Consider the following 27,900-nt stretch of genomic DNA (forward strand, 5'->3'; position numbering starts at 1 on the left):
AGAGCTACAGTAGTATTTTCCAGACTTGTTTGAGCCCCACATCAGTAATACGTATTAATATACCACAGAGGAATGGTGGTATAGAAGGAATAAATGAGAGTTCATGTGCAAGAAGGGAAAAATATTTAAAGAGAGGTGAGTTTCAAGTGTCACCATTAGTAACTAGCTTCAACTAATCATGTCTTGGCCAGTTTATTGGAAACTCCTGGGTTAGATAATACTTATTTGTCTCATGCGTCCAGTATAGGGAGCCTATGGGCAGGGGCCAACGTATCTTCAACAGACACACAAACAATAGAAAACAAACGTATTATCTGAATGGGATTGGGTTAAGTTTGGAAATAATTCCTCAGGGAGACTGATTTGTGTTGGTTTGGCTAGGCACAACTGGCCTGTTAAGAGGGTGGGACCATCACGGAATACATAAAGTGGCTTGGGAAGCAGAGCCGGATGGAAGGTTGCCCCGCAGAAAGCATACTGCCTTACTTAAGGTGGGGGCTCCCTAGTGAAAACATTTAGGATTGAGGGAAGATCTGATTTTGGATGGAGTTTAGATTTGTTAGGAAAGGCACTAGAGACTATTGTCAATTCTGTAATAGATTGTGCTGGGTGAGACAAATCACCGAGGTCAAAGGATTGGAGGATTTTTATGTTTTATTTTTGTCTGAGATGGTAAAAGACTCCAAGTGGAGAAATTAACTACTGATGCATAAATTACATGCTAGAGTAGGGTAAAGGGGAAAGCCAGAAATAAAAACATGGGTGAGACCAAATAATTTCATGAGATTGGTTCTACTTGGATTTCTGCCCTATGCCTTATATTTTGAGGCTTTGTAACTCTCAGGCATTCAAAAAGGACAAAGGACAATGAAGAAAGAAATAAGGTAAGAAAAAGAAGAGAATATGTAACAGTCGACTCTAGACGAGAAAGCATCAAACGCTCAAATATTGTAAAACGGGAGGCTATGCCCCAGTAGCAATTGTATGCTATTAATTACCCAACGTTTATACAAATTCCTTGAAAAGGACCCTCGGGGTTGCGGTATTAACTTAATTAAACTGTTAAAAAATGTCAAAACAAGCGGAATAAACAAAATCTTCTATTCCTAAATTGCTCTAAAGGTTGTCCAATCCCCAAAGACACAGAGAAGGGTTACGCACATTTGCACTTTCATCTGGCCCGGGGCGCCAGCCTATCAAATACAGTAAAAGGTTTTTCCCTTTCAAGAATGTTGGAACTTTGGAACTTACAAAATACTAAATAATTTGCCCTCATTCGAACGGGCGCCTTTCCTCCTAGGTTTATAGTACTGCCATCTGAGGAGCGGCTCCATCGCGATCAACAGAGGTGTGGCGGGAGGGAGGGCGGCAGTGACCACGAGACAGGGCGCAGAGAGCGAGTGCACGGCTGGCAGGGACAGGTGGCGACCCAGCTCCTTGCGGAGAGCAGAAAGGCCGAGACGCCAGGAAACAGGACTACCCAGCTACCGCCTCGCACCCGGCGCCCCCAACCCTCCGACGTCCGCGCAGGCGCACTACGCCGGTACCCGGTGCGAGGGCGTCACCGGAAGTGCCCCGCGGAGCCCCGGATGCGACCGGGCAACATCGCGGTTGCCAGGGCGACGGGAGCTTCTCGCAGCTGGTGGTACTCCGGATTGGAAACGTAGAACCGTTACCTGTCGAGGGCCTTAGCAGCCGTCGTGACCCTCTAGGGAATCCCACGATGTTCTTCTACCTGACCAAGAAAGTGAGTTTCCTGCGGGGCGTCCTCGTTTCCCCGCCATTCCCGCAGCCTGCGGCGATTCCCGCTGCCTTCCAGAGGAGCCAGGCTGCTTCACCCGGTCCTGATCGTGGCTTCGGCATTCCGCGGCCATCCTTCCCGCCGGGTCCAGCCTCCGACCTCCTCCTGCGGTTCACAGAGCCCCAGACAGACCTTGGCCGAGCCCGCTGCCCTCTCGTAGCTCTCTCCCATTCCTGCCCCTGGCTAGGTCCTTTTGGGTGGCTGGAGGATAAGTCGCCCTGTGCTACTCTATCTTTCTTCCTCCACTTCTTGCTGATCCACGTGATTTAAACCCTTTGGATCACCACGAAACATTGGGCAAGAGAAAAGAAATAACAATAGGATAGCCTAAGTGTTGTGGGTGAAAAGAAAGAGGGACTGGTGGTATGGATTTATACCCGCTCCCCGCCCTCCCTTTAAAAAATCCATCCGGTGACTCTGGCGTTGGCTTCCTCCGCAGTCACTATCCTTCTCTTTTGTGCACTTCTTTCCGTCTTTCCCAAATGCTAGAGCCCGAGTCAGTTCAAGGGACCATGCCCATTTCACAACAGCTCGTTTTTTTCTGCAAGACCGTCCGTTTTTCTTCTTGGAAGATTTTCTTCAGCCGTCATCTCCTGCAGACTTATTTCCCACCTCCTTCGTGAAAAGTTGCTAGTGCGGCTATGGTTGCTTTTACAGATTTCCATTCCCAATAACGTGAAGCTGAAGTGTGTATCCTGGAACAAGGAACAAGGGTTCATAGCATGCGGTGGTGAAGATGGATTACTGAAAGTTTTGAAATTAGAGACGCAGACAGGTAAATGAATGCAAGCCCACATGTTTGAAATTGGTAGAAAATTGGCTGTTATTTGTTCATGCGATTTACTCATGGTATCTGTCAGTATGCAATTCTGATTATTTTAAAGGGAAAACCAACATTTTATGGTGTTTTTTCTGGAGTATGTTTGCAATAAAGTTCAGAGAATGTTGAATGTAAACATCAGATGGTTTTTGCTGAGTTATTAATGGAGAATGAAAAATAAGGACGAATGAAAATAAGTCACTGTGTTATGCTATGTCTAATTATTGTACTATATTATTAGGAGTCTAATACAAATCCTGTGAGTCAACATTTCAGTAAGAAAATCTGGCGGATTATTTACAGGCCTATCCTTTCTGCTTATTAGATACATTAATAATTATTGACCTAGTGTCCAAGAACAGAAAATGGGATATGTTTTACATTTCTATTAGTGGATCCCTTGTTTTTGCAGTTTGATTTCTTTCTTTATCTAGTTGTCTGGAATCACAGCAAACAGCTTCCTACTTCTTTTTTTTTTTTTTTTTTTTTTTTTTTTTGAGACGGAGTCTCGCTGTGTCTCCCAGGCTGGAGTGCAGTGGCGTGATCTCGGCTCACTGCAAGCTCCGCCTCCCGGGTTCACGCCATTCTCCCGCCTCAGCCTCCCAAGTAGCTGAGACTACAGGCGCCCGCCACCACGCCCGGCTAGTTTTTTGTATTTTTAGTAGAGACGGGGTTTCACCATGTTAGCCAGGATAGTCTCGATCTCCTGACCTCGTGATCCACCCGCCTCGGCCTCCCAAAGTGCTGGGATTACAGGCTTGAGCCACCGCGCCCGGCCAGCTTCCTACTTCTTTAGCCCCCCAGTGCTGCACTAGATTGAAGATCTAGATAAGGCAATTAGGGTTAAATCTCTGCTCTGCCACAAGACTACTGAATGACTTTCAACAAGTGGCTAAGGATCTTACTACTTTAGTTTACTCTTCCATAAAATGAAAATGTAGGGGATTAAACTGCATTACATTTTTGGATTCCTTACAACATAGCTTCTCAAACTGTACTAGGTATAAGAATCACTGGAAGAGATTATTAAGATGGATTTCATGCTCTACCCCCACACAGTGGACCCATGATGGGGCCTGAGAATTTCCATTTCTAGTGAAGCTAAGTTGCTCGTCCTCAGACCCCACTTTGAATAGCATTACCTTACAGCTTTGAATGTGGTATGAATAATTTAAATACTCATTGACGATTTTCCATATACCGGATGTTTAACCTTCACAATCTTATTTGACTTCACAATAATCTTGGGCAGTAGGTATTCTAGGTGAAAAAATTGAGGCTCTGAGCAGTTAATAATTGCCCTAGGTCACGCAGCCAGTAAGTGGCAGAGCAAGGATGTGAAACTAAGTTTGTCTCACATTCAAGTCCTTGTTTTTAACCACTACACAGAGTGCTAGTGGACAGCCTAAGAAGAGTACCAATTAAAGTTTGGCTTAGGCTGTTTTATAGTTCAATCTGTCAGTGCTTTAGTTTTTTAAAACTATGTTAAAAGAAAGTTTTTCTCTGAAAAACTTTATATATATAAAGTTTGAAATATATATAAAGTTTATGTATAAAGTTTAAAATATATATAAAGTTTATATATTATATATAAAGTTTAAAAATATATAGTTTATAAATTCTTATATATAAAAATATATATATTTCTTAAATGTATCTATATGTATATGTGTATGTGCATATATATGTGTCTGTATATATACATACTTTTGCTTACAATACATAGCAAGTTTTTGTTTTTGTTTTGCGACAGAGTCTCACTCTGTCGCCCAGGCTGGAGTGCAGTGGTGCGATCTCTGCTCACTGCAAGCTCCGCCTCCCGGGTTCACGCCATTCTCCTGCCTCAGCCTCCCAAGTAGCTGGGACTACAGGCGTCCGCCAGAAGGCTTGGCTAATTTTTTGTATTTTTAGTAGAGACGGGGTTTCACCGTGTTAGCCAGGATGGTCTCAATCTCCTGACCTCGTGATCCGCCCGCCTCGGCTTCCCAAAGTGTTGGGATTACAGGCTTGAGCCATTGTGCCTGGCCTGCAAGTTTTAACTTACATTAAGAAATGCATTCATTTTGTTTAACATTGAAGGCTTTTTTAAAAAACAAACTTCTTTTTCTTCTCTAACCTTTTGATAAGCTGTGGCTAGAGTATTCTTTGAAATTAGTGAGCAAGATGGGAAGTCGATTCTTCGGAGGTTTGGAAAATGGAGTAAAGTATTTGTTTTCGAACTTAATGATTATGAATTGTGCTGAAAGAAATAAATATGAGGAATATGGCTGCGAGATTCTAACAAGATCAGTATATTGTATTTAATACAAATAATGTTGATTCAGCAGAACCCTCCAGTAACTATCATAGATCTTGCATGCCTGCTTTATATCAAGCACTGTGTTGTGCTAAAGATGCAACATTTTAAGTATAATGTTTTGTATCTTGGGTACAGCAATATAATACAGCAATCCTCTACATCAATAAATCATCTTGTATGACATCATTTTTAATGTCTATTTAGTATTTCATTATATTGGTATTAATATATCATAATTTGCTTAACCAATTCTAGTATTGGACATTTAGATGTCTCCACATTTTTACTATTAAAGCAACTATATCTTTGTATCCAAATCTTTGCATAAATTGTTAATACTTTCTAGGATAAATCTCTAGAAATGGCATTCACTAGATCAAAGAGTGTGTACATTTATACAGGTTCCTAATATGTACATTTATACAGTTTCCTAATATGTGTATGCAAATTACCCTCCAGAAAGTTTGCACCAAGTTGCATTTCCAGTTTTCAGTCCCCTGCTCTAGAAGGAAAGGAATTAGAACCAGCAATCCATCTTTTTATATCAGGTTTATTTCTCTCACAGGCCAGCTTCCAGTGTTTTGCTGGAGCCCATCTCCCTTCACCTTCTCAGGTACCTCTCTTCCAATTTATCCTCTCTCTCTCCTTTCAGTATCAGTCCTCTCTCCTTTTCTCTCCCTCACCAGTGACTTTCATGTTCTAAATCTAATGGACAGCTTTTATTGACTCATCAGGATTTGACTTGAAACATTATTTTTCAAGACAAGAGAATTCAGAATGTTTAAGTTATTGTTATATTTAGGCATACTACTTTTCTCTCCTTCTCTGGTCAGTCCTCAGTCTCTTTGCTAGATTTCCCTCTTCTATTAGAATTCCTGAGAACTTGCTTCTGGGCTCTCTATTCACTTGCTCTATTTATTCTTTCATTCTCATGCCCTTAAATGCCATCTGTGGTATGAGGTGAAGAGCCCCACATTTATATCTCCAGCCCAGTCCTGATTTTTCAGATGTGGGTGTCTCCACTGGAGTTTTTCACAGGTATCTCATACTTACTGTGTTCAAAACTGAACTCTTGATATTCTTCCAAATCTCATTCAATTGTCTCCATTTCAGCAAATGTCTCAGTTTCACTCATTTGCTCAAGCTGGAAATCTTCTCTTTTCTTCCGTTAACAACATCTGCATCAGCAATCCTGTTGCTTTTGTCTCCAAAGTGTATCTTGAACCCATCCTTTCCTTTGTCTCCCCTGCTCCCTCTATAGCTCCAGCTACCATCATCCCTCACCTGGTCTATTGTGAGAGTCAGTTTCCCTCCTTCCATTGTCTCTGGCTTCCTCTTAGTTCTTGACACTCTAGCCAGTGTCAGGTTTTTTGGTTTTTTGTTTTGTTTTTTGAGATGGGATCTCCCTCTGTTGCCCAGGCTGGAGTGTAGTGGTGCGATCTCGGCTCATTGCAACTTCCACCTCCCGGGTTCAAGTGATTCTCCTGTCTCAGCCTCCTGAGTAGCTGGGATTACAGGCGCGTGCCACCACGCCCAGCTAATTTTTTTTTCTTTTTTTGTTTTAGTAGAGACAGAGTTTCACCGTGTTAGCCAGGATGGTCTTGATCTCCTGACCTCAAGTGATCAGCCCACCTCGGCCTCCCAAAGTGCTGAGATTACAGGCGTGAGCCACCACGCCCGGTCCTTATTTTTTCTTCTTTTAAAGGGACCAGATTATGTCATTTCCTTGCCAAAAGGAATTTTAAGGGCTGACAGTCTGGGTTGGAGCTGCTTGTGGTAGGGTTTGAGGGTGATGGCCCTGGGTGGGAGCTGCTTGTGGTAGGGTTTGAGGGTGATGGCCCTGGATGGGAGCTGCTTGTGCTTGTGGTAGGGTTTGAGGGTGATGGTCCTGGGTGGGAGCTGCTTGTGGTAGGGTTTGAGGGTAATGGTCCTGGGTGGGAGCTGCTTGTGGTAGGGTTTGAGGGTGATGGTCCTGGGTGGGAGCTGCTTGTGGTGGGGTTTGAGGGTGATGACTCTGGGTTGGAGTTGCTTGTGGTAAGGTTTGAGGGTGATGACCCTGACTAGGATTGAGGTGGCATTTCTTGCTTTTCCTGCTTTGACTGCCAAGGCCTCATCCTCTCATCCTCATGAGAGGAAATAGCCCTGGAAGCCAACATTTCCATCACAGAGAAAGTATATAGGGCCATGCAAGCCAACTGTAGCTGACTGTGCAGTCCTCCAGTACCTGCAGGCATTGACATTGCCTCAACTTTCCAATATGCCCAGGACAACAAAATTTACCAGAAATCTCAGGTAAGGTGTCCTTAGTTAGACCCAGGGGTGCATACAGAGTCCTTTGTAGTCAGTCATTCACACAGAGAAGCAAGGCAACCAGGTGATCCTGCCAGAAAGTCTGGCGAATGTGGTACCATCTCTTTCTCAGAATTGTATTATCCCTATGTGTTGCAAAACAATCTTCTGTATATTTTGATTATAGGTTTCAAGCTTATTTTGCAGCACATAACAGGAATTTCTGTTGAAATTGGGCTGCTGACAACTTTTATGAATGCAAACAAAAGCATTGTCAGTCATGCTTTTCTAAGAGAAAGACTTTCAAAGATTTAGTGTGTTTGGTTATTGGTGTTATTAGCATGATCTTCTGTTCTTCTGTATCATACCTTTTATTTTCAGTTGCGTTATTATACCTTAATTTTTTAAAAGTGTTCTTTGGACTTTTTGATGTACTTTGAATTGTTGGAATAACTGATTTCATTCTGAAATTTCTTTACATGAGTTTAAAATGCTTTATTTTATTGGTGACTTCTTTGATCATGCCTTTTAAATCTAAGGATTACTGTTATGTGCTTTTAGAAGATTTATGTTAGTATTACCAGATTTTTGTTCACATACCAGTTTGGTTTCATTACCTTATTGGCTATCTGGAGTCTAGTAATGTAACTGGATGGAATCTTGGGATATTAATCCTGGCTTTACTCTACATCATTTAAAACTTTTGGCCTTTTTATGGACATCTGAGAACTTTCGGGTGGGTTTTATGAATATTTTTTACATGATCGAGTTATGGAGTTGCTTCCAGCAAGAGACCTTTTCAGATGTGGATGATATTTGTCCAATATATCAAGCTGAATTTCAAAGCCTATTCTTAACTGTCAGCATGTATTTTGCCAAGAATATGCTACCTTATGGTCTAACAGAGGGAAAACATGGATGGTTAATCTAAATCGCATATCACCCATTTCACTTAGTTAGGTTATAGTGACATCAGAATATGTGTGTATATATAATATATATATATGCATCAGAATGGATTTTTCAGTTCTAGAAGTTAAGAAAAATGTTTCCACCAAATATTTTAGAATATTATAATGATGTTTAAGTATGTTTTACAATTTTTAAAAGATTAAATGAGTGAAAGAACCCTATGTTAAAAAATTTATGTTCAACCTAACGTGTGTGTCAGCAACATTTATTCTATCTTGACAGATGATTGCATTGTTAAACTGTACATGTGTACTCTTGTGTTACCAAAACAACTGGGTAATTGGAACTAGTGATTTTAGAGGAAATTAGGTATTTTTTCCTGACAGTGTTTTCAGAATAAAGGATATTTTTCATAATATTTTAAGATACTCGTTATCTGAAAGTAGAATTTTCTTTAGCATTGGTATAATTCCCATCCTCAGAAATTCTTAAGATTTTCATAAAATTTGTAATTTAAATGAAAATTTTAAATGCTATGTTTTATGTGTAACAGATTTCTAAGCCAAGATTAATTTATTGAGATGACATTTTAATATTATTCTCTGTAGTATGGTTAGTACATTTTTAAGACATTTTTAGAGGTTTTCATTGCACTTTGGATAAAGTCTAAAATTCTTTTTTTTTTTTTTTTTTTTTTTTTTTGAGACGGAGTCTCGCTGTGTCTCCCAGGCTGGAGTGCAGTGGCGTGATCTCGGCTCACTGCAAGCTCCGCCTCCCGGGTTCACGCCATTCTCCCGCCTCAGCCTCCCAAGTAGCTGAGACTACAGGCGCCCACCACCACGCCCGGCTAGTTTTTTGTATTTTTAGTAGAGACGGTGTTTCACCATGTTAGCCAGGATAGTCTCGATCTCCTGACCTCGTGATCCACCCGCCTCGGCCTCCCAAAGTGCTGGGATTACAGGCTTGAGCCACCGCGCCCGGCCTAAATTCTTATTTTCTACAAATACTTCATAATTTTTCTTGTACCTATCACTCCAGCCCTGTTTGATGCAATTTTCTCCCCTGTTCATCCACATAGGCCTTCTTAGATTTTGTCAAGGGCTCTAGGCGTCTACCTCAGAGCCTTTACATTGCTGTGTCCTAGCCTGGAATACTCCCCTTCTTTCTCTACCTGTCCTGGCTATCTCCAGTTTACCTCTCAGTCTCAGCTTAAATACCAATTCTTCTGATAGCCTTCCCTGGTTCCCCATCAATCTAAATTAAGTCACTTCTGCTACTATTTCTTATTATGCTTTCACATTCCCAGTTTATAGTTACATTTATGTGTGTGTGACTATGTATTTAATATTGGTCCCTCACACTGTAAGCTCTGAGGAGAAAGGGGAAATGACTGTTTTGTTTATCATTTTATATGTAGAACCTTTTATAATGCATAGCACAGTGTACACATTCAATAAATATTTGTTGAATGAATGAATAAATGAGTGAATATAAGATTCTGTGTAATCTGGCAAAAACCCATTTTCAAAGTCTATGCTGTTTTGATCCCTTGTAAGCTGTAGAGTTTGCAATCTGTAGGCCATAAATATTTCTATTTGTGGTCTTTTGGAAAGGCATAAAAAGCAGTGATGATTATTAATATATGTAATGTATGAGTAAACAATGTTCATTTATGTATTTTGCTTTATTTTACCAGAATGTCTTTGCAAGGGGTATGTGTTATTGTTTATGTTTATACCATGAGAAAAATAGATCAGAATGAGGCATACTTAGAAAAATGATTAATACTGCCCAGGAATACAAAAAGAGTCAAAATCTTATAATATGTCACTTTTATATGTTTATCATAGTAGTTTGTTTTGTTTTGTTTTAGATGATGCAAAATTGAGGGGCCTTGCAGCCCCCAGTAACCTTTCTATGAATCAGACTCTTGAAGGTCATAGTGGTGAGTCATGCAATTTCTTTTAAGTCATGTTTGAGTGGTATTTAGACATTTAGGAAGTTTCTACTTAATGCAGAAATGTCAACATTTTAAATAATGGTAATATTTAAAGTACAGATGCTCTTTGAGTTATGATGGGGATATGTTCCAATAAACCCATTGTAAGTTGAAAATGTATTTAATACAGCTAACCTACTGAACATCATAGCTCTGCCTAGTTTACCTTAAATGTGCCCAGAAAACACTAGCCTACAGTTGGGCACAATCATCTGACATAAAACCTATTTTATAATAAAATGTTGAATATCTTATGTAATTTATTGATTTCTGTATTGAAAGTGAAAAACAGAGTAGTTGTATGGGCAATCGAAGTACGTTTTCTACTGAATGCGCATTGCATTCCCACCACTGAGAAGCCATTTAAGTAGTACCATTGTAAGTTGGGAGCTGTTTGTAATCATTTCTGTTGAGACATAAGTAATACAATGTAGAGTCATTCAACTTTTACATGATTAAACAACATCTTAAATAAATCTAGAAGAAAGTAGCTGTTATTTTATATATTGAAAATACTCCTGTCTATGGATGTTATATATATAATCCTTTTTAGAATCTGTCCTATGATTCCAGATTAAAGGAGACTGAAGAGACTGGGCGTAGTGGCTCACACCTATAGTTCAAGCACTTTGGGAGGCCAAAGTGGGAGGATTGCATGAGGCTAGGATTTTGGAACCACCCTGGGCAACATAATGAGACCCTGTTTCTACAAAAAATAAAAAAAAACTAACCAGGTGTGGCGCTGTGCACCTGTAGTCCCAGGTACTCAGGAGGCTGAGGTGGGAGGATCCCTTGAGGTCAGGAGTTTGAGGCTGCATTGAGCCACAATTGTGCCACTGCATTCCAGCCTTGGTGACAGGGCAAGATCTTGTCTCAAGAAAAAAAAAAGACTAAAGATTGAGACGTATAACATATAAATGCATTGTATAATCCTAGATTGGATCTTGGAATGAGAAAAACAAGTGTCTATAAAGGACATTATTTAGACAATTGATAAAATTTGTATATGGACTGTGAGTTAGATAATAGTATATCAGTGTTAAACTTCCTAATTTGTAATATGGTTATGGAAGAGAATGTCTTTATTTTTAGGACATGTACACTAAAGTATTTATGGATTAAAAAATTAAAAGTCATCAATTATTCACGTACCCTGGAGGTTTAAGATATGCTCAAGAGTGTTTTATCAATAGAATGGAAAACAGGGGTGAGGGGTGGGCAGAAGAGAGATTATGGGACATATCTACCAAAAATGATAAAAATTTCCTAAACAAGTACCTAATATTGTGTCCTTTGGACATCATTATTTTTGGGAGTCAGGCCAATTGGGTAAACCATGCTTGTATTTGTTTCTGTCATCAGGTATATGGTAGTTCTTGCAGCTCGCCATGTTAGGTGTCTTCACTGGGATGAAATAGGGATAGATATGACAAACAGTATTATGCATTGTTATAGAAAATTAGTGATATCAATAACTGCATCCTATGAATAGGTTTTAAGGAATATTAAAGACTAGTTATCTGTGCAGGAACCATATTGATTTTAACGTGATCTTGGTGTTTATATAAAAATATAAATTTGAAATCAATTGTAACCTTTAAGTTTCTAAATTGTTTTATAATGTTCTAGGTTCTGTTCAAGTTGTAACATGGAATGAGCAGTATCAGAAGTTGACTACCAGTGATGAAAACGGGCTTATCATTGTATGGATGTTATATAAAGGTATATATTACTAGGAGAGCTTATTTAATTTTTCACATGTTGGCATCTATCTTACAGTATTTGGATGGATAAACAACATCTCCAAAATAGACCCCTTTTACTAACAACAGGAGTTCATCCTGACTGCACAGTGGTAATATTTCTGGATTTATTGCTACCTACTTTTCACTTTTTTTTTTTTTTTTTTTACTTTAACCCTGTTATTAAGAAAGTGAATTAGGTGATTGTTAGCTATCTCCAAAATGAAGTTAGACTCTTAGCAGAAGAATAGCTTCTACTTGAGATAGCTCTTTTTTTTCCCCCAGATTTCCAATAAGAATTACTTCCTAGGTAGTTCCAGTTTATAATTACATTTATGTGTATGTAAGTGTGTATTTAATATTGGTCCCTGAGTAGACTGTAAGTTCTGAGGGGAAAGGGGAAATGACTGTTTGTTCATCGTTTTATATGTAGAACCTTTTATAATACATAGCACAGTGTACACGTTCAATAAATATTTGTTGAATGAATGAATAAATGAGTGGCTAGAGTTATCTCAGTAGATGAAAACACATTTAGTAAGAAGTCAAAGGGAATAATTCATTTCCTGCATGGGCCAGTTAGTTTCCTTTTCTTTTATGGATACAGATTTTATCTCAACTCTGAATACTGGTTCACGGTTTGTGCCTCTTGTCTACAACAGAAAGGGAGAGTAAAAGAAGGATTAACTTAGATATACCACTTTTACGAGAAAAACAGCTCATCATACATGTTCTCCTGAGGCCTGTAGCCATCATCTTCAAAAGGGAAGGGTGCCTTAGTTCATGTGTGCTGTTTTGAAAACTTTATGTGTGCTGTTTTGAAAAGTTCATGTGTGCTGTTTTAAATGGCAGGGCATACCATTTAAAAAGTCTTCATTAAAGATATGCTATAATACTTTAATTTTTAAAAAAGTATGTGTATGTGTGTGTGTAGGGGATAGAATGTGAAAGTTCAGTGGACTGGAGTAAACTTTGTTTCCAAGGTAGGTCTTCAGGTCTTCTCTGGGTCTCAGTCTGGATTCTGTTACCCTGCTCTGACCAGTTATTCCAAATTACATGATTATTTTGTTGGCTGCAGGCCAGAGTTTCCTATGTTGGTATGTCAAAAAGCCTTTAAGAAAAACAAAAACCGAATAACCTGTTTTTTTTGCCTGTAATTTGGTTATGCTAAAAGACAAGTTACATCTCATTCCTACCCTGCATACAACTAGAATATTTTTGTCATTCAGCATTAGAGATGTGGTATCACTAATGTAATATAAACTGATTAGAATTTTTTCAAGCAGGCTTACTTAGGGTTTTACCTAATATGCTGTGTGTTTTTTGGCTTCATTCTCTTTGTGATAGTAACTAATGTGCTGTATTTAATATGCTCGTAATTATTCATTGGAGAGTTTATGTGTACATATAAAGTTATTGTTACTTGGAGTTTTTTTCTTGGTTATGATCTGAACCATATTGTTCAAGTGGGAAAAGTTAGGCTTTCAGAAGAAGCAGTAGTTTTGGTTCTGAAAAAGCAGATTAAGTTTATTTTTTAATTGACAGAAAGAAAGAGACAGGGAAAGAAAGAAAGAGGAAACAGGCCGGGCGCGGTGGCTCAAGCCTGTAATCCCAGCACTTTGGGAGGCCGAGACGGGCGGATCACGAGGTCAGGAGATCAAGACCATCCTGGCTAACACGGTGAAACCCCGTCTCTACTAAAAATACAAAAAAACTAGCCGGGCGAGGTGGCGGGCGTCTGTAGTCCCAGCTACTTGGGAGGCTGAGGCAGGAGAATGGCGTGAACCCGGGAGGTGGAGCTTGCAGTGAGCTGAGATCCGGCCACTGCACTCCAGCCTGGGTGACAGAGCAAGACTCCGTCTCAAAAAAAAAAAAAAAAAAAAAAAAAAAAGAAAGAGGAAACAAAGGATGGGCATTTATTATGTTTTCTGTGATAATCTTTGAAGCAGTTATCAGTTAAGCCCAAGTTAATTTTTCATTGTGTTTTTGTTGGATTTGGAAGTTTTATAGTTTAATGTCTCGGGTTGTAGAAAACTTTGCAGTTATTTATCCCACGGTGTACTTTACAGATTGCTTTCAATTCTTAAGTACTATTTAATATATGTGAAAGTTTTGACTTATAATTTTTTAAATTTGTGAAAACAGGCTCTTGGTTTGAGGAGATGATCAACAATCGAAATAAATCAGTTGTTCGCAGTATGAGCTGGAATGCTGACGGACAGAAGATCTGCATTGTATATGAAGATGGGGCTGTGATAGTTGGTTCAGTGGATGGTAATGCATTGATTGGACATAGAACTAAGATCAATATCTGGCTGACAGTTTTCTTCTTTAGAGATTTAAGTTAGTTATCATATGTTAGCATTCTGATTGAAAAATAGACATAAAAAGAAAATATTTGATATACAATTTGATGACGTTCAAGAACTGTTCTTTGGTTTTAACCATCTGTTTTTATGTATATTCAAGGAAAAAAGTCTATTTTTTATTTTCTGCAGTGGCATTGAAAAAAGTGAATTAACTTTTCAGCATTATTTTAAACATGTCTGCCTTATTATGTAATTTCTCTTTATATTGGTTAGTCTGTACAAATACGTAGACCTTAGTTTCAAAAAGTCTGTGGTCATTTTTATTAGAACTGAACATGTCATTGTTGGTTGTAGTTTATAGCCTTAAAAACCCACATTTTTCAAATTCTAGTAATAGATAAAACTGGGTCTTCTGAGAGTCTGCACCTTTGTTTTAATTTGAAATTCTGTAGAGAAATAATATATTTTAAAATCATTTTTATTTTCTCTCTCGCGTGCGTGCGCGCGCTCTCTCTCTCTCTCTGTGTGTGTGTGTATGTATGTGTAACTTCATGTATTCAACAAATGTTTCTGAGAGCCTATAAAGCAACAGCTATCATTTTAGGAACTGAGAGTACAGCAATGACCAGACCTAGATTAGGAGAGATGGATAAGTAACCAAGAAATTACAATACCCTGTGATAAGCGCTAAGATGGGGAAAATACAGGAGCATGTAGAAGTGGCCACCTAATGCAGACTTGGAGGGATCAGGAAGGGCTTCCTGGAGGGAGTGATGCTGATGCTGAGGCATTAGCCACAAGGTAGATTGGTGTGTAGAATGTCTCAGCCCTAAGAAATAGCATTTGAGGAGGTCCAGAGGAGTTGCACTTAGCTATGTTTGGGCCATTGAAAAAAGATGATTATCAGTAGGGTATGATACTAAAGGTGAAGAGTATTATGCAGTAAATCTAGAGAGAGAAACAGAGGCCAGATCATGCAGATCATAATTTATATTAAGGTGTTTGGACTTAAGTCCAACAGCAGTTAGGAGGCCAATGAAAAGTTTGAAGAATGGGAGCAATGTGATAAGCTTGTTCCTTAGAAAAAGCTCTGTGCTACATATGAAGAATAGAGAAAGGAAAGAAATATAATGGGCAGCTGTATCAGGAAACTACTCTGGCAATTCAGGTGAGAGATTATGGTGGATAATAGCCATCCAGGTAATGACAAGGGAATGGAAGTAAGTAGATTTTAGACATACTCAGGAGGCAGAATAGTTAAGATTGGGGATGAGAGGATGGAAGTCCCCAGGGCAGTATCCAGAGTTTTAGCTTGGGCAGCTGGATGGATGGCAATGCCTTTCATTAAAATAGTGTGGAGAAAGAATGATTTTAAGGGAAAATTTCTCTATTGGATATGTTGATTTTGTCATGCCATAGGCCATTCAAGTAAATCTATCCAGACCATAGTTAGACATACATATCTGCAGCTCAAAAATATCTGTGCTGAACACAAAATTTTGGGAACCACCAGCATATGCATGGTAATTTAAACCATTGAAATAGTTGAACAAAACTAAAGGGCATTTGTAGAGTTAAGAATCAGCAACATTTAGGCTGGGGATGGTGGCTTATGCCTGCCTTTGGGAGGCCAAAGCAGGAGGATTGTTTGAGCTCAGGAGTTTGAGACCAGCTTGGACAACATAGCAAGACCTTGTCTCTGCTGAAAATAAAAAAGTAAATTATCTGGGTGTGGTGGCACACTCCTGTAGTCTCAATCACCTGGGAGGCCAAAGTAGGAGGATTGCTTGAGCCTGAGAGGTTGAGGCTGCAGTGAGCCATGATCTTACCACTACACTCTAGCCTGGGCAACAGAGTGAGACCCTGTCCCGGTGGGGGGAAAAAAAATCAGCAACATTTCAGGGATGGGCAGAAGAAGGATGTTAAAAAGTAGGAGTCTTGGAGATAAAGGAGTATATGGGCTAATGGCAGCAAAGAGAGTTCAAGAAGGAGGGAGTGGTAAAAAAAAAAATGTGTCAATTGACTTTAGCAACAGGCCATCAGTGACGTCCATGAAGGCAGTTTCTTTCTTTTTCTTAAACAACAGAAATTTATTTTCTCGGAGCTCTAGACTCTGGAAGTCCAAGATCAAGGTGTCAACAGGTTTGGTTTCTTCTTTTTTTATTTATTATTTTTATAGATTTAGGGGGTACAAGTGCAGGTTTGTTATATGGATATATTGAATATTGGTGAGGTCTGGACTATTAGTATATAACCATCACCCAAATAGTGTATGTTGTAGGCAGTTTCAATGGAGTTGTGGGGCAGAAGCCAGATTGGGAGGGGTTAAGGGTTGACTCGGAGTTGAAGTGGAGACTATAGGTGTGAAGAACTCTTTCATGAAGTTTGATTGGGAAAGGAATGGTAGAGATAGATAGTAGTTACAGGGGGAACTTGGGGTTAATAAAAGTGTTTATTTTATTTTATTTTACTTTATTTAAGGTGGTGGTTTCAAAGAGAAATAGATCTGCATGTGTTTAAATCCACATAAGAAAGGCCCTGGAGTGAAGAGTTTAATGGGAAAGAGAAAATGAGAGGAGTCAGTAAAGGGAGATCTTTGCAAAGGTAGGAAGGGATTAGATCAGAGAATACATAGAGGAATTAGCCTTAGACAGGGGACTGACTGGGGAAATACCTCTTCTTTTGTATTAGTGGGTAAAGCAGAAAGTGTAAGCATGGATTCAGTTATGTTCTGAATTGTTGAAGATGGGAATGAGGAATTTGTTTTTTGGGTGCTTTTATTTTCTTTCCAAAGTAGAAGATGGGCTCAACTGCTAATTGGGAGTGAGATCCAGCATCAGAGTTTAGAAGAAAGGGGAGAAAGTTTGAAACAGCTACTATTTCAAATGTCTTTTCAGGTATTTGGCACATATAGGTGCTCAGTAAATATTTATTGGCCAAATAAATTGAATGAATGCATGAATGCTGTGAAGAATTTGCAAGATCTTTAGGAAAACAAACATTTCGAAAGCAGTTGTTGGAGGATCATGGCCTTGAACAACTTTTAATAATGTTTTGTTTTAGGCAATCGTATTTGGGGAAAAGACCTGAAGGGTATACAGCTATCCCATGTAACATGGTCTGCGGACAGTAAAGTCTTACTTTTTGGAATGGCAAATGGGGAAATACACATTTATGATAATCAAGGAAATTTTATAGTAAGTATGTGTATCATCAGTCTTGTTTATATAATTTTATATGATTGTACATATCATTCATCTTTGTATATACATTTATTTGTTATGATGGTTCGTGTAATTAAAGTCAATTCAGATTTTTTTTCTTTTTCCCAATCATCTAAGTTTTTTTTAAATTAAATAAAATTTTGGTTTTCTCAAAGCAAATTAGTGCCACAAGTTAGAGTGTAACTTTTAGTTCCAATTTTTTTTGGTAGGTAGAAAGGACAAGATGTCAGTGCATTTAAGCAGAGGGATAATGAGTAGGGCGATGTGCAGTTTAAGTTTTTTAAGTGTCTTCTGGTATCTGAAGCCAAAGTTTACATGTAGATACCAAAGGGTATTTTTGTAGCAAGCTACCAATGGTTGTTTGTAAAAAGAATGACAGACTTAACTGGTAAGTGAGAAAAATCAATCCCTGGAAAGAAGGTAAAATAGAATAGGATCAGGCAGCATAATCTGAAGAAAAATTCTGGCTTTGCAAGGTTTAGCTATAATCTATGATTACTGATGGGACAGTTTTGTTTTTTAGCAAGGTTTAGGACACTAAGTAAATCCACTCACTGGTGGAAGTAAAATAATGAACTTTTATATGACATTTTGCTGTTTTCAAAGTACTTTCATATACTTGTTATTTGAGTCTCATAAAAACTCAGTGTTTTTTAATCCTCATTTTTTACATGTGGGGAAAATGGACATTTAGGTGATTTGTCCATGGCCTGTATACCAGTAAAGTGATTAAGCTTTAATTTGCCACCTGATTTTTAGATTGTATTTTCAGCATTCTTTCTACAATACTCTATTGAGATTGTATCTATACTGTTCTGTTTTAAAACGTAAAATATTAAATCTAGACAATTTTATTTAGATGAAAATGAAGCTGAGTTGTTTGGTGAATGTCACTGGAGCTATCAGCATTGCTGGGATTCATTGGTACCATGGCACAGAAGGCTATGTGGAGCCTGATTGCCCTTGCCTTGCTGTTTGCTTCGACAATGGAAGATGCCAAATAATGAGACATGAGAATGACCAAAGTAAGGAATTTTTCTGTTTAAAAACTTTTTAAAATTTATTTATTTTTTTCTTTTTGAGATAGAGTCTCACTCTGTCACCCAGGCTGGAGTGCAGTGGCACGATCTTGGCTCACTGCAACTTCTACCTCCTGGGATCAAACGATTTTCCTACCTCAGCCTCCCGTGTAGCTGGGACTACAGGTGCATGCCACCACACCTGACTAATTTTTTGTATTTTTAGTAGAGATGGGGTTTCACCATGTTAGCCAGGATGGTCTTGATCTCCTGAGCTCGTGATCCACCTGCCTCAGCCTCCCAAAGTGCTGGGATTACAGGCGTGAGCCACAGTGCCCGGCCTCAATTTCTAATTTTTAACTTTTTTTTTTTTTTTTTTTGCGACAGGGTCTTGCTCTGTTGCCAAGGCTGGAGTGCAGTGGTGCATTTTTGGCTCACTGCAGCCTTGGCCTCCAGGGCTTCAGGGATCCACCCATCTCAGCCTCCTGAGGAGCTGGGATCACAAGTGTGCATCACCACCCCTGGCTAATTTTTATATTTTTTGTAGAGACAGAGTTTCGCCATGTTGCCCAGGCTGATCGTGAACTCCTGGACTCAAGTGATTCGCCCGCCTCAGCCTCCTAAAGTGTTGGGATTATAGGCGTGAGCCATTGTATCCAGCCCTGTTTTTTTAAAAACGTGGAAAGTTTTAAAAGTATTTAAAAGTTGTTGTTAAGAGTATAACATTCTGTAGGCTACGTATTTTCCCACAGTGACCTCATTTTTCTCTTTTTGACTAGATCCCGTTTTGATTGACACTGGCATGTACGTAGTAGGCATCCAGTGGAACCACATGGGCAGTGTGTTAGCTGTGGCGGGCTTCCAGAAGGCGGCCGCGCAGGACAAAGATGTGAACATTGTGCAGTTTTACACTCCGTTTGGTGAGGTAAATGCATTCAAATTTGTTCTTTCTTTCTTTCTATTTAAATGTGCAGTGAGTAAGGTAGGGGAAAAAAGAACAAAGGAAATGGTATAATTTCTTTTAGGGACATTTCATTTGTTGTATTTTATCATGGAATTTCATAATCTTGTAGTTTTATAATTATAAAATAAAAGTTACAATTTTATACATTCAGAAAACGAGAAGTTTGACATAAGAAGTCACCGTGGAGCAGTTATTTTGAATTCTCTGTGATCCGAATATGTGTCTCTTTTCATAGCCAGCTTTTGAGTAGTATTTAGTGTAATATAGTTGTTTCAGATTAATTTTTCGGATTTTTAGTGTGACATTTTACATGTGTTTAGATGTTAAACATACATATCTGTCTGTCCTTCCTCCAAACTTCTAATACTTTTCATTTGTTGCAAAGTAATCAATTATTTGAAGAAAATTTAATAATTAATCTTCAGTGATGCTACATTAAAATACAAGCATTGTTTTCATAAATGTACATATGGGTATTATCCTTCTCAATAGTATTTTAAATAAATTTAATTTTAAAAGAGAATTTTCAGAAGTAGCATTGGAAAATGTCAAGTAGGAGAATTAATATATTGTGAATTTTAAATAATTTAGAAAGTGAGAGCTTATTAATAACTAAGCTTAATACGTTTTTTGAATATCTTATTTTCTAACCCAATACTATATTTTGTCCCTTTTGGATACCCTGTTGGCTTTTATAAATTCACCATAGACTACAGTGATATGTATTTTTGGCTGCATAAAAGCCTGTACCAGTTGTTTAAATATTATTTTTGTGTATTTTAATAATTTCTTTTAGGGCAAGAAATGATGTCTTCTGATGCTTTTGAATCAGTATCTCAAAGTTACCCAGTAGAATGTACTGTAGAAAGTAGATGCTCTCTATACATTGTCAAACGACAATATTTCTGGTAGATGTAAAAGTGAAGGGAAAAAAAAAGCATAGTTTTCAAGGTTCCTAGATAATTAAAAATCTGCGTTCTAATTATTTCTATATTTATAACCTCCTTCTTAATTAATGTTCTTTATTGGTTATTTTTGTTGATTGCCATTTACTTATTTATCACCTTTTTTTTTGTTTGTTTGTTTGTTTTTGAGACAGAGTCTTGCTCTGTGCCCCAGGCTGGAGTGCAGTGGCGCGATCTCGGCTCACTGCAAGCTCCGCCCCCCGGGTTGACGCCATTCTCCTGCCTCAGCCTCCCAAGTAGCTGGGACTACAGGCGCCCGCCACCTCGCCCGGCTAATTTTCTTGTATTTTTAGTAGAGACAGGATTTCACCGTGTTAGCCAGGATGGTCTCGATCTCCTGACCTCGTGATCCGCCCGTCTCGGCCTCCCAAAGTGCTGGGATTACAGGCTTGAGCCACCGCACCTGGCCTTATCATCATGTTTTATCTGCTTATTTTTGTTAGTTCAGCCTTCCCCAGGTAGAAAAACATGGGTTCTAAAGTCTGTTTTTTTATCTTGCAAAACAATGTGTTAAGTGTTAAACTGAAACTGTAAGTGGGTTTTGGTCTAGCTGTAACTAAAAATATCTAGCATAGTTCCTCAGGGCATAGTAGTCAGTATTTTCTGAGTGAGTGAATATATGGGGAATTATTTGGATCTGTGTTATTGTTAAGGTAGGAAAGATAACCTGGATGGAAGTTATCTAACAATTTAAACTTAACGATTTAAACTTAAGGAAACCTCAGAGAAGAATTTGCTTTTAAATTCTGAGGGCCAGGGGCTCCTGGTTTTTGCACTGTGGTCTTAGCCATGGTAGGAGATAACAGAGCATAGGGTTTGTAGTCAAGTTGATCTGGCATTGAATTCATTTTCTACAGTGTAGTTTGACATAGAGAAGTTATTTAGCCTCTAAGACACAGTTTAGTTATTTTCAGAAATAAAGGAAATATGTCATGGTGCTGTTGTAAAGATTAAAGGAGATTACAATGAGGAAATGCCTACACAGTGCCTGGCACGTAATGAAGGCTTACTAAAAGGTGGTTTTCTTTCCTTGCTACTGCCACATCCTGGCTGGTTTGTAGTTAGAAGATGGCCGTATTCTTCTCCTCTTATGGATGTAGAGAGCTTGCTGGTTCCCCTTTAATTTCATACAGGTAGCAAGACAGATAGATCAGACCCTCCTAGGTTAAAACTTTGGGTTTTTTCTTCCATTGGTTTCCTTGGCAAAATGGAGCTCAATACATTTGTCTTACTCTATTATGTGCTGCTATGAAGAATACCAGACTGCATAGTGTATGTTAATAGAAACTTATTGGCTTACAGTTTTGGAGGATGAGAAGTCCAGTATTGAGCTGCTGACATCTGGTGAGGGCTTTCCTGCTGCATGATTGCATGGTGGAAGGAAGAAGGGCAAAGAGAGTGCAACAGAGAGATAAGAGGAGACCTAATTCCCCTTTGTAAAATGGCAGTAGTCCCAGCCATGAGGGCCTCAGGCGCTGATCACTGCCGAAAGGTCTCATCTCTCAATAGTGTCAAAATGGCAATTAATTTCAACCTGAGTTTTGGAGAGGACAGACATTCAAACTATAGTAACATTAAATTTGACCCTAGAGGATATCTGCTTAGAACAAGGGATACCAGCAAAGTTCATTGAAATTTTGGGATTATATCATTCTGTCAAATGAAAGGTATAGATTAAAAATGCTTGGTTGTTTTATAGCCACATTAAAAAAGTATTTGTATTCATTTATTCACTCATTAATTTGGTCATAACAAGTACTATTAGTATATGAAAAAATTAATTTGAATGTATATTTATTGGAGATACATATTGACTATCAGTTTATCAAATAATCTATTAATGGAAAGGGAAATAAATGTGAATATGATGCAGTTATACTCTTAAGGAGCACATTCTCTAATTCTCTGGAACCATAGAGTCGGAGAAGAAGGCAGGACTCATTGAGGAAGCAGTATTTGAGCTGTATCTTGATGGATGAATAGGCGTGCTCCAGGAGGACAAGGACCAGTAAGGACAGGGGAGCTGTGAGGAAAGGAGAGGGGGATTTCAGGCAGAAGGGATATTGTATAGGCCAAAGGTGTGGAGGCAGAGTAGTTCCTTCATGAGCAGGCACACAGCAGTTATGGCTAAATAGTGGGATATTAAGCCACATACTATGGTTTTGGATAAGATGGGAAACAGGCATTGTATGCCATGCTAAAGAATGTGATGGTGGGGAGTTACTGATTTTTAAAAGTTATTAAACCTTTTAAAAAGCAGGGTAAGTTATGATTAGATCTGTGTTCCAGAAAGATAGTTGTGACAGCAGAGTAGAGATTGAATTGAGAGGGCAGAGGGAGAGAGTAAGGAAACAGATGAAAGGTAAGACTTAAAGTTAGGAAGCTATTACCACAATTCAATCCATTAAAAAGGTAATTATAGAGAGTGGAAAGGAGTAAAAGCAATAGGATTTGGTGACTAGTTGGGTGTGAGGGGATGAAAGAGAAAGACAAGATTTTATGATTGAATTTGCTAATATAATATTTCATTGATTCTAAGAAATGTAATTTTTTACAACTTAAAATGAGGAGGCATCTTATAATCAAAGTTGCTATATTTTAATTAGCAATGTGTTTTTTCCTTTCCTTAGTTGTACATAAAAATGCATGTTTCAGTCTATGGCATTTTAGATTTGATGAAATTTGCTATTGAATTCTTTGGATATAGTTTGTAAGTTTTTCTTATATGCATGTTTTTCATTATAAAAATTCAAGAAACGTGATTTTAAAGTGAGTAGTAACTTTTCACAAAATAATGTTCATACCACTTTTGACCTCTATGAAGTGATTGGTGGTAATTTGTATTTAATTGTTATACTTTAGGTTAAAGATAACTTTCTTTTTCAGCATCTGGGTACTTTGAAAGTTCCTGGGAAGGAAATATCTGCACTATCTTGGGAAGGAGGTGGACTGAAAATTGCACTAGCTGTTGATTCCTTTATATATTTTGCAAACATTCGACCTAATTATAAGGTAAATATTAACAGCAGTTGTAAAATAAACAGTGTTTCTTACTATCGCTCAAAGTGTATTCAAAGCTCTCTTGTTTTAGGAGCTAGCAGAAAGGAAGCCTTTTTGTGTAAAGACCTCAGACCTAGTAAACTTTTCTAGAATACTATATATAGTTAGTAAAATTACTCCATGAGTCAATGTCTTAGCCAGAAATAGATGGTACACTCAAAGGAGTAATTGAAGAGAGACTGATGAAAGGCTTATTACAGAGATATGGGCAGGACTAAGGGGAACAGCAAGGAATGATAAAAAGTAGCACCCAAAGATTAGCATCAATGAGAAGCCATCACCAGCCCTGGGCCTGAAGGGGCAAGACAAGGGAGTCAGGCTCCTGGAACCCACAAGAGCTGTGGCTGTGCAAGAGGGGCTGCTCTGCAGGAGCCCAGACCGTGCCAACCGGCCAGGCAGAGAGGGATTTGGGGAATAAATATTCCAACTCACCTCTCCACTTGCTGGTGCTTTCTATTGGCGAAACCCAACGGGGAGCCAGATGGCCAGGTAGCCCAGGTGATGGAGTTCATAGAAACTAGGCTGCAAGGCTCACAGCAGGGTAGAGAAGGGCAGAGAATAGATTAGAAGGAGAAAATGAGAATAAGCAACGTAATATATAATCAGTATTTTATCTTGAATTTAACATTTGATCCAAAAGCAAGCTCTCAAATATGAGATTGATCTGGTAGACTATTTGTTATAAAAATCTTCTATATTTAATTTTTAAAAGGTAAAGGACCTTAGAGAAATGGCTGATTCTAGGACTAGGGCAGGGAAAATACAAGGTAAGCCTGAAACAGTTTATAGTCCCAGCAAGTAAGGAAGTGCTCAGACAACAAAAGGATGGGGGAATGTCAAAAGAACATGAAAGAGCCTCCCAATGGCCAAAGCTGGAGCACTTTGAAGAATCAAATAAATGATGTATTATTTTATTGTGACCCAAAGTATAAATGCCCAAGAGTTGATGCTGATATAGATGGATTATTTGAATAAATAAATAAATGGGAGAGAAGAAACAAATCTTCCTTACAGAATTATTCCAGTTTACTTAGGTATTGCCTTCTCCAGGAGGTGGAACATAGTCCCCTGTTCCCCTGGCTTGAGTGTGGCTACACTTAGTTTCCAAAGAGTAGGGTATGGAGAGGGGAAAAAAATAAAGTAGCTTTATATTGGTGAAACTTGGCAATCCAACCTTGGCCAAGTGATAAAGGTTAACATCATTAGGAATGCCATGTGGATATCACATACCCCCTGATATGGCATGATAAAGAAGTGCACTTCAGTTCTGTGCTGGTCTTCCTAAAAACCTGAAGTCCAATCTAAGCATGAGAAAAACATCAGACAAACCCAAATTGAGGGACAGTCTACAAAATACTTGACCAGTACTCCTCAAAACTGTTGAGGTCATTAAAAACAAGGAAAGACTGAGAAATTGTCACACCCCAGAGGAGCCTAAGGTGACATGACTAAGTCTAAGTATCCCAAATGGGATTCTGGAATAGTAAAAGGACATTCGGGAAAAACTAATGAAATCTAAATAAAGTATGATGTTGATTTCCTAGTTGTGACAAATATACCACGGTAATGTAAAATGTTAACAATAAGGGAAATGGATGAGGGGTATATGGGAACTCTGTGCTATCTTTGCAACTTTTCTGTCCATCTAAAACTATTTTAAAGTAAAAAATGTATTTTAGAAAGTAATCAGGATACAAAAAGCTAAACATGGTTTAGCTTAGTTTGAATGGTAGACACAATCATGGTAATATCAACATATTATTTTATTTTTTATATTTTTAATATAATTTATATATTTTCATTTTTTAATTCAAAATTAAATATAAACATGTTGGGAGGATTAGAAGGGAAAGCTGTAAGTGTGTAAGTTCCATAATCAATAGATAATGTGATTCAGAAATAAATGCCGGAGCAGTTGCAGTGACAGAAGTTGTGCACGGCCATTCCAGACAGGAAATTTGGCAGGGGGTTCTGCATTTGCTTTTGTTTTAAATAAGCCAGGTAGGATTATTTGACCATATATTATGTGAATATATTACTCTGATAAAAGCAAATATAAAAAATATGGATGGGGTAAAAAGGCAAAGTGACTATTTTTGAATTTTGACTTGGAGATCCAGAATTGAAACTTTGACAGGGATCATGCTACCTGTTGTCCCCTCTCCAGCAGCTATTATTGATAATTGAAATTTTTTTACCATTGAAGCTTAAATCTTACCAATTAAAATAAGGAAAGTTAGACAAACTAAATTTATATTTGCAGTACATTCTTTGTTTTATAAATCTCTATTATTTTTATAAAAGGTTGAATCTGTCTTCTATTTCTGAAGAATATATTTTGTCAGCAGTGATAAATATCTGCAATATTTCGAGAGTAAAAATAAAATAATACAATTTTCCTTCCTAATGCTAAATAATTCTTCTGCCTTTCAAACTCCTTCCCTTTCCTCCTTCCTTTCTTCCTAGTGGGGTTATTGCTCAAATACTGTGGTTTATGCATATACCAGACCTGATCGTCCAGAGCACTGTGTTGTCTTCTGGGATACAAAAAACAATGAAAAACATGTTAAATATGTGAAGGGTCTCATTTCTATTACTACCTGTGGCGATTTCTGCATTTTGGCTACAAAAGCTGATGAAAATCATCCTCAGGTAGGTGTTTCTTGATATCTTAAGACATAGATGGGCTAACTGCTTGGCAGAATTGGGTTATATTTTTCTACCTTCTCAAGCATGGCCTCTACACTGGCAAGTACATCAAAACATTGGGTCTGTTGGCCATACTGGTCTAGACCAATTTTGGAAAACTCTGTGACTCCATTGATGCCGTGTCCCTGATTTTTTTTTCTTCAAGCAGCTAATCACACGGCAATTCATACTGACTGGTTCAATACTGAAGCTTTTTGTTTCTGAAATATATTTAAAATACCACAGTCCTTTTTCAAGTTAAAATTTCATGAGCAAAAATGAACATCCAGATGTCTACTATGCATAAATGCTGAAGAAATTATGCAGCAATGAACACTTATGACAGTTTGGGTAGCTTTTGACATTGAGAAATCTACTTTTATTTGGAGTTATATTGCTTTAAAAATTAATATATCATAGCATAACATAAATAATATAAGTATGTCTTTTAAAAAAGTATACTAACAACTTAAATATTTGCAGAAGTATGTAAATATTTCTGAAAAGGACTACCGATGTCTTTAGCTGTGTTATCAATTATTTTATTCCGTTAAAAAGTAAAGAGTTTTTTCTTAAAGGTGACTCTTTGAACAGCCATGTTTGATGGTGTTCTCTCCTGAAACTTGCTAAATGACAGTAAAGATGTTTCTTAAAAAGTCATAAGCCCATAGGGACCAGAAAGGGAAAGGAAATGGCAACAACATTTTGTAGGTTAGAGTAGGTGGATTAGCGGTAATTACCTTAGCAGACCTAAGAAAGCTGAATCATAAGCCATTCAGGGAGAAAACAGAGGCAACTGGCTTATATCACGGGATCCCAAAGAGGCACAGGACTTGGGGGTACCTGGTAGGAGAAAGAAACAAGCATAAAAGCAATTTGGAAGTACCAGAGATTATGCAGAAAAGAGAAAACTTTTTAAAAAAACATAAGAAGGAGATCCCACTCCCCTATACTGAGTCCGTAGGCAGCTGCCCTTCTGCCACCTGCAACAACTGGGGTTTACTTTCCAGAGAGGATCAAAGAGTCTGCGCTGAAGAGCTTCAAGCAGAGCTGAGGATGGGGGAACTCTGCTGAAAACAGGACAATTACATTAAAAGTTTCCTATTCAACATGACCCCAGTCTTCTTTTCCTACCTGGTTCCCAGAACACTGGCAGCCAAGCATTGAGCTTTGAGGTGGGAAGTCTTCTCAAGAGAACTCGACCTGTTCAAGAGAAAAGCCTTCTAAAGATACTGAGATCGGGAGTCCCCAAGGAAGTAGCCCTGCCCATCACCTTACATCACCTTACAGTAAAGACACCAGTCAGTGAGGCTCACTTATAGACAACTCTGTTCCAAACAGCGTTTCAATGTCTGACTCTTAAATATAAGCAGTTAGACAAAGATTACCAGACATTTGAGAAAGGCAGCTAAACACAAGTAGAAATGAACTTGGAAGAAGCAAAGACTATGCAGGAAGGACACGTCTGAAAAACATTATTTTGGGGCTAGACGTGATGGCTCACGCCTATAATCCCAGCACTTTGAGAGATCGAGGCGGGCGGATTACCTGAGGTCAGGAGTTCGAGATCAGCCTGGCTAACATGGTGAAACCCTGTCTCTACTAAATTTACAAAATTAGCTGGGCATGGTGGCGCACGCCTGTAATCCCAGCTACTCAGGAGGCTGAGGCAGGAGAATTGCTTGAACCCGGGAGGCGGAGGTTGCAGTGAGCCAGGATCGTGCCATTGCACTCCAACCTGGGCGAAAGTGAGACTCTATCTCAAAAGAAAAAAAATTGTTTCGAAAGAACCATCAGTATTACCTTCAG

General features: G+C 38.5%; 1 protein-coding gene across 6 annotated transcripts in view; it reads left to right on the forward strand.

The window, feature by feature from the left end:
• Positions 1–1,587: 1,587 nt before the first annotated feature.
• The window catches only part of WDR35 (WD repeat domain 35), a 69,655-nt gene continuing 43,342 nt past the window's right edge, over positions 1,588–27,900 (forward strand). For all 6 annotated transcript variants that reach the window (XR_013403046.1, XM_015111777.3, XM_077960103.1 and 3 more), the window contains exons 1-10: positions 1,588–1,747; positions 2,459–2,576; positions 9,995–10,066; positions 11,750–11,842; positions 14,008–14,136; positions 17,235–17,368; positions 18,255–18,420; positions 19,194–19,339; positions 23,230–23,355; positions 25,870–26,055. Coding sequence is in view for 5 of the 6 variants with exons in the window: in XM_015111777.3 (XP_014967263.1) it covers positions 1,724–1,747; positions 2,459–2,576; positions 9,995–10,066; positions 11,750–11,842; positions 14,008–14,136; positions 17,235–17,368; positions 18,255–18,420; positions 19,194–19,339; positions 23,230–23,355; positions 25,870–26,055 (1,194 nt within the window). In the remaining variant the exon portion in view is untranslated. The remainder of the gene's footprint in view (positions 1,748–2,458; positions 2,577–9,994; positions 10,067–11,749; positions 11,843–14,007; positions 14,137–17,234; positions 17,369–18,254; positions 18,421–19,193; positions 19,340–23,229; positions 23,356–25,869; positions 26,056–27,900) is intronic.

This window comes from Macaca mulatta, chromosome 13 (assembly GCF_049350105.2).
Source record: "Macaca mulatta isolate MMU2019108-1 chromosome 13, T2T-MMU8v2.0, whole genome shotgun sequence".
In the NCBI taxonomy this organism is placed as follows: Eukaryota; Metazoa; Chordata; class Mammalia; order Primates; family Cercopithecidae; genus Macaca; species Macaca mulatta.